At 42.3% G+C, this 7,435-nt stretch overlaps 1 protein-coding gene across 3 annotated transcripts; it reads right to left on the bottom strand.

Annotated features, from left to right (window-relative positions):
• Positions 1-355: 355 nt before the first annotated feature.
• On the bottom strand, positions 356-4,467 carry lratd1 (LRAT domain containing 1). 3 transcript variants are annotated; one of them, XM_052025288.1, is made up of 3 exons: positions 4,406-4,467; positions 3,573-3,899; positions 356-2,906 (listed from the first exon to the last, which is right to left on the bottom strand). In XM_052025288.1, exon 3 carries the CDS (start codon positions 2,854-2,856, stop codon positions 2,026-2,028), a length of 831 nt encoding a protein of 276 aa, XP_051881248.1. In that variant the 5' UTR covers positions 2,857-2,906; positions 3,573-3,899; positions 4,406-4,467; the 3' UTR covers positions 356-2,025. The 3 variants fall into 3 exon arrangements, with proteins under 3 accessions (XP_051881248.1, XP_051881247.1, XP_051881249.1); XM_052025287.1 differs by lacking the exon at positions 4,406-4,467 and adding an exon at positions 4,159-4,283; XM_052025289.1 differs by lacking the exon at positions 4,406-4,467 and having other exon boundaries at positions 3,573-3,907.
• Positions 4,468-7,435: the final 2,968 nt, after the last annotated feature.

Raw genomic sequence — 7,435 nt, 5'->3', positions numbered from 1 at the left:
CTATTAACCACTGCCCACATTTTTCAGTAGCCCAATCCTTAAAATTTAAGGATGTTCAGCAGTCTGGACTGATTCATAGTCAGACAACAGCCTACTGTACAGTATTCTTCAAACAAAGGAATAGCCTATTCCTGTTTCAATCTTCCTTTGAAATTAGTTTCACAGGGAGGAAGATATTATAGCCTGTAATGTAACTTTAATTTTGTTTTGGCTTTGCACTGCAGGGGACAGTGGTTCAGTTAACACTGGGTCTGGATCTATCATCATGGCAAATGATTTAATCGAATTACAATAAAAAGCAACAGTCTGACGACATTCTAGTCATGTGCTCAATAACCAATGGTGCAGAAAATAGTGAATGACAGTTCTTTTACTATTTGGCCAGTATTTGAATGGCAAATTTATCACATTTCAAGTTATCCTGCACAATAAAATGTCCAGAGCGAAAGGCAAGTATATACTCTGTATTTAGTGCACTTACTAATGCCTGTAACTGCAAGAAGATATGAAGCTCTGCTCTTTCACAAGACATGGGTTATTCATGTTACTATTTCAACTGGCAGTTGGTCTGAATCACGTTGTACATGAAGACTGACAAACCGGTCTGTGGCCATATTACAATCCACTTTAACAGCACAATGGTGACAGCAATGATAATATTGCACCTTCAAATATAACAAAATAATTGTAATAGAAAATAAAAATTAAAAGAAAACATGGAAGTGGTTATATTTAAAGCCATTACATCCTAGAATTTCCATTAATGAAATATTTTTAAAAAAATTCTATTGAGACCTTCCAATTCTAACGTGAGCACCCCCATCTCTCCACTGCCTTATCCAAGTAGTTTGAGGAGACAAAGTTTGGCCGAAGTGACTCCTGGCAAGTTAATCAAGAGCAGTACTTGTAAGGGGTAAGCAGATTTTGTACGCACTATCCCATTCCAAGCAAAAATATGAAAATACAAAAGGAAACAGATGGTACATCACACACACATGTACATTTACAAGCCTCATTCTTACATTAATTATATTTCCTAAAAAAGTTCCCTAAGGATTCCTGCAATCCATTGATTCCCACTGATGTAGTAGGGCATTCACTATTGTTTTTATGAGAAACGGGAAATAGATTAGAATTCTCAATAACCTAAGCAAAAAACTTCACACCACAAGCTTTCCATGACCAATGCTGCTGTTTCTGAAATGGTCACAGAAGGAACAGCAGCAAGAGTGGCATTTACGAGCCCTCGAGTCTGCTCTAAATGCAAAGGTATTAGAATGCTCAGTCACTTCAAAAGTGCTTTGCAAACTGTGAAAGAAGATCTGAGTGATAGACCATCCCCAAGGCTTGAGAGCACTTTCATCCAAACGCACAGGTTATCTGGGAACTTTTCTCTGAACGATAAAAGAGTGCTGTTTATTCCATTTCATTAATATGTCTTCAATAGACATGGAAGGAGTAAACCCCTCAAACTGACCAATATGTTTAGTAGTCACAACACTGAAGTTGCAATCCACCACATTCCCCCCCCCCCCATCCTACCACCCGCAACCACACACACTCACACAAAAAAAAAATGCGATTTAATGTCAAGAAATCAAACAAAACTGGAACAAAAGGATTCCTCAACACAGGCCATCCCAAGGACAATGAAAGCAGCTCTGGGTTGGAAAATTTGTAATGTCCAGGACAAAATCATGACATAAAATTTGGCACAAAATGACCGAGTAAGTAGTGACAGATAGAAAAATGCACATGTTAAGTTCACACCTCAAATGTCTTCACCATTTTCGCAAATGAAGGCAAGTCACAGAAGAAGATAACAACCAATCCACATCCTACTTCACAGCAGGTGCTGGGACCGTATCCTCTTGGAGGGAGGCGGGTGGGGACAGGTGCAGCCCCTCACTAGGGAAGAGTCCATGCCAGGAATGTCCAACCTCATTGTGTGGCCTTGAGCTCCCATCGACCTCCTTCCTTCTGCATAAAGCTTTGCTCTGCCTCCTTCCTCCCGGGGGAAGCTGGCTATTTTTGGTTCAGCACCGACAGCTCCTTCAGCACTCCCAGTTTGCCGCCAGCGTCCTGGCGACGCTTCTCCCTGATCAGGTCTTCCAGGCTGGGGAAGTTGAGCGTGTGCACCCTGCTGTCAGGCAGGTGCAGCTTGAGCAGGTAGCGGCCCTCCTGCACCTGCCCGCCTTCCTGCCCTCCTGCACCCCGGGCCTCCCCGCCTGCCTTGAATTCCCGCTTGCCGAACCGGCACCAGGCGGCGAAGCTCTCTGAGTTGGTCCAGCACACCTCGCGGCCCCGGAGGCCGACGTGGCCCCGTGCATTCTGCACCACCAGCTCGGCTGGCAGCGCCCGGTAGCGGTACCAGCCATTGACGATGCGCGCCAGGCGCCCTCCGCTCACCTGCGCCAGGTGCTCCTCGCGGATCTCCTGTCCCTGCAGGTGGACGACCCGGCTGGCGCCCACGTACACCACCCAGTGAGCCGGCTGCCCGCCGCCGCGCGCCAGCTCCAGGAGGTCGCCCGCCCGGCACCTGGGCAGCAGCGCGCTCACCGGGTAGGCGCTGAGGTCCTGGCTGCCACCCAGCTTGGAGAAGATGCACTCGTGGCAGCAGAAGGCAGAGTACTCCAGCTCACCCAGCAGCAGCACCGCCGCTGTGCCCTCCCTGGACGGGCTCGGCTCCCTCCACAACTTCTCGGGCTGTGGTGCCCGCTCGTCCAGCTCATCTTCGTCGTCCGAGAAGAAGTAGGCCACCCCCACCCTCAGCTCGTCCTTCTCGATGCCCGAGGGATCGCCCGTGGGGAGCTCGCTGTAGTTCAGGTGGGTGATCCGGTCGATTTGATTTCCCATCAATGATACCACGCACCTGGGCACGCACTGCAAGGGGCAAGGGAATGCACCTGGAGAGAAAGCAGACAGGAACACACACACACACACACAAAATGTAATGCAAACCATTCCATAAGCCCCACCCCTCCAAACACCTACACATGGTCCAAATGCAACCACTACAACCCTTCCAACCAAACCAACCAATGCACAACTAACCGAGATTGGAATCTGCACCACTGCAACCCCACCCTGCACTTTGTCTACTTGCACTACACTTTCCCTGTAACAGCAACACTATATTCTGCATTCTTGTTTCCCACCCCCTCCCCACTTCCCTTTTTTTGTGTACTACCTTGATGTATTTATATATGGAATGATCTGTCTGGACGGCATGCAAACAAAAGCTTTTCACTGTACCTCGGTACATGTGACAATAATAAACCAATTACCAGAACTCAGGTTAGAAGATGGTTCAATTCAGCACGACCTTCTAAGCAGAGTAAAGTCACTCCCTTGAGATAATTCCAGCCCCCCCCCCTCCCCGCCCCGACAAAGTCGGAAACAAAACTGCCACTGTTAGCTGTCACCTGAGAGATTCGCTCCTAACTAGTACATAATTGCAACAAAACTCCCCCTCTCCAGCAGTTTTGGCTTTAAGACTGTGCATTAAACTGGGGAGGTGGGGGGTTGCGATTGATTATTTTACCGGCCGCCTTCTGTTTGCGTGCACTCACCTGGCGCCCGTTGGCGGCAGCAGCAACACCACCGCTCCCCGCGGCTCCACCTGCCGATGCTGCAGCGGTTTTCAGCGCTGCTCCATGCGCGCTGCCCAAGGTGAGACAGGAGCCAGCCCGCTCCGCCCGCGCTGCATATGTGGCTGCCGCGCTCCGGGCCCACCCCTGCTCTCCTATGATTGGCTCAGCCACTCCAGGCCGCAGAGCTGGTTGCTGTCCCCGGCTGTCAATCGAATCCGGAGGCAACCCACTCCCTGGAGTGGGGCGGGGAGCGGGGGCTGGTTCTGATCGGTCCGATTGCGGCGCTTCCCGTTCTCCAGATCCTTTCTTCCATTCGGTGCGTGCAAAAATAAACAATAATTACTAAAAACAACTTTGCTTTTTGAGCACCGTTTCAGGATCTGGCATCTTTCATCCTGTAGCCATGTAAAGCCAAGTCGATGAAATTGCTATGCACTTTTGGTCGCAAGAGCAGTAGTAACACGTTGATCATAAATTACTTATTGAAGTACATCAGTATTCCATAACATTCACACGCATAAATTGCATTAAATCAAATGATTCTCGCTTTGGATGCATACATTACCGTAATATTCTTATATCTGCCGATAATGCCTGTGTCAATATCGCAGGGGTGAATGTAAACCCAACGCTCCACGAATATTTCGCTCTCGAATAGTATACTCCACCTGTCCAAACACCCGTAAGAAGCCTTTTCCAACACGGAAATGCTCGAAAATTCGGAATCGCTCTCCTTAAAGCCAAATCCAACTCATCAACAATGCAAATGTCACAATTAGGAAATGAAATTATTAAATGACTTCCATTCTTACTTTGCTTACTTTAAGATAAACGAAGAAGAAAAAGGAAAGTTCTTGGACCCCTTTCGGCAGGCGCCGTGAGCTTTAAAGTGCCGACATGAAGCTTCTCAGATACCAGAAGTAGCAATATTAATATCTGAAATTACTATCCTACGTAATAATATGTCAAAGGCAGTTCCATATCTCTGGAAGAGTGCTACACACCTGTCTTGACTGAAATGTTAATAGTCAAACCCCTCAAAACGAATTTCTAAAGTTTTTCAGCCAATAACAAGACCAAAGGCAAATGCTAAAACCAAAACATAGGCAACAGGTCAGTTCACAATTATCATGGAAGGATTCACCCTCAGAAAGCAGAGGCAGGAGGAGGGGGGAAAGGGTGCATGATGCTGGGGCCATGTTATAGGCAAGATATATGTGTGAAGGCCAGTGAGGTAATAGGTCAGGACAAGGGAGATCCAGTTATTGTAGGGTAGCATGAGAACAGAGACATGGGAAATGGGAGGAAGTGGACAAGAACCCTTAGGGAAAACTGGCACAAGGAAATTAATGAGTAATGAAACATGTCAAAAGTGTTTACTTTCTGAAACATTGCTCCAGCAGCTTTCATTTTCAAGTACTGTACTGGTAATTTCAGGGCTCAACAGAACAAAAGGACATTTGGAATACAATATTTCTGGTTCATGTAAATTTTTTTTCAATTTGGGACAATGTCTATTAAAAGCCTCCAGACAGAACTTATATTTTCTCTGGAGCTACTGTTCTATCAGCTAGAAGGAGTTAATGACTACTTCTCTTCTTACAACTCCCAACATGCAGCAATCTGAACATGTACAATCTAAAATATTTCCTAGCATGCATCAGTGTGATTCAGTGCACTTACAAACTCATCTTCCCTTGTGTGCAATGGGATTCCTATGATGTTTTGTTTGTTCAAATGGTTTGAAAAAAGAACTGCTGGATGAATTTTTAAAGCTTTTGGCATAAGGTTGCCCATGAATACCATTAAGCATTGATTTTAGAGTGTCTCAGAAAGGAAGAGACAAGGATAAAGAAACAAAGGAAAGAGAAACAAACTGGGTGGTTAGAAAATTGTCTTTTACAGTATTAATATTAACAATCTAAAGTAATTATTATTTGCAGGATATTTATCTTTCTCAGTATAAAAAACCTGTTGGATAAAGTTTACATTTTTTTGGTATAAACTTTCCTATAAATACTATTAAGTCTTTAACTTTTATTTTCATGACTAACACAGGAAGAATAGAGAAAAGAATATGGAAACATGTCATTACTCATACTGGAACTCTTTCATATTGCCAGGTTGTTAGATAATGAGCTGCAAGCTGAAGATCTATTTGAACTATCTTTTATTATTTATTCCTTATAATTACTGTTGATAACAAAAAAAGGCTGACTGAAATAGAAGCAGAGATGTTAGATTAGAAAATTTATGCAGCATTTTATTCATCTGAGAAAAGCAGAAATAATCATTGTTTAGTGAGATACAAGTATACATTTGTTAGAGTGGCTTATTTTTTTAAATTTAATTATTTATTCTCCAGGAAACAATGCAGAAGTATTTGCTTTACACCTCTAAGCAAACATTTTGGAAAATGTCTCCCAAGCTATTTCACTGGAGATATGTGCACCCTCACACAACTGCACACCTTTTTTGCAACAAATAGCATAACCTTTGGCTCATCCTAAGAAGCCATGTGAGAATTCTATACTTAAGAAGTGCCTTGGTGCTCATAAACTCCATTAAAATCTGGTTGAGTAACTTCAGTTACAATAATTAACATGTATGGCTTTAGAGTATCAACTTAAATTCCAATTTACAGAAAGATGATGCTTACAATATTACAGGTGTAATGAAACAACTTAAGGATATTATAAGTGAATTGCTAATATACCCTCAATTTTTTTGTAAGAGCTGCACTTTCTATATGCCATACTTTAAGTAGCATATTTCCTGTGTTGCACTCTGCTGCCACATGTTGGACAGAATTGATGCAAGAATTATATGCAAATTTTGTGTAGCCTTTATACTTATAAATCAATCCAATCAAAATGTTGACAAAGAGAGGTATAAGCAACAACTAATAATTAATAGAAAAAGCTGACCAGCCAAATTAGAGTGTTTTTTTCAAATCCTTCTGATTATTCCTAATTCAGTAATGACGAAGCCTGGGAAAATTTTAATAATGAAACAAAACAAACTCAAATAAATGCTGTTTGAATTTTTTTGAAAAAAATGGCTGGAAGTCATATATAGTAAACTCTCGTTTATCTGGTATTCATGTAACTGGAATTCTCATGCAGCGAGCAAATTTTTAAAATGAAAATTAGCTCTAACAGCTAATTTTGTTTCAAGTGATCTGCAAAATAAGTGTGAAAAGACATTTCTAGTTTATTTATGTTTATACACAAGGGCAGTGCAGTTGTAGGCTGATTAGCAGCAACATCTTTTTTGATGATTTGGCACTTCATAGGATGGTGATTTAGTCATTCATTTGATTCATGTTTGCTGTATTTTACATTAATACTGTTACAACATAGAACTTGAAGTGTAAAACATATAAAAGAGTAAGGTGATGATGTACAGTTTGGCAGATTATTTAAACATTTACACATAGAATGCTCGTGTGTGATGTACAGTAATTTTTTTGAACTACTCTCATACAGCTGGAAGTATACTGCAGTTCTTAATAACATAATTAAATTTTATTTTGAACTGTTACTTTATATCTCTAATCCGGAGAAATCTATCCCTGCAGTATTATCACTACTTGCTCAGTTTAGTGTTTTCTCTGGTTATGGATTAAATCTTAATAAGAGTGAACTTTTCCCATTAAACACACAAGTCCCAATTTATAGGCAATTACCATTTAGATTAGTGACTGATTATTTTTCGTACCTGGGTGTTAAAATTACCAAGAAACACAAGGACTTGTTTAAAGTGAACTTTTTACCTTTAATTAATTATGTCAAACAATTATTTACTAAATGGTCCCCATTCTCTTTATCATTGATTGGCCA

This window comes from Pristis pectinata, chromosome 10 (genome assembly GCF_009764475.1).
Source record: "Pristis pectinata isolate sPriPec2 chromosome 10, sPriPec2.1.pri, whole genome shotgun sequence".
NCBI classification, from domain to species: Eukaryota; Metazoa; Chordata; class Chondrichthyes; order Rhinopristiformes; family Pristidae; genus Pristis; species Pristis pectinata.
The sequence above is the reverse complement of the archived record's forward strand: the minus strand, read 5'-3'. Positions and strand labels throughout refer to the sequence as shown.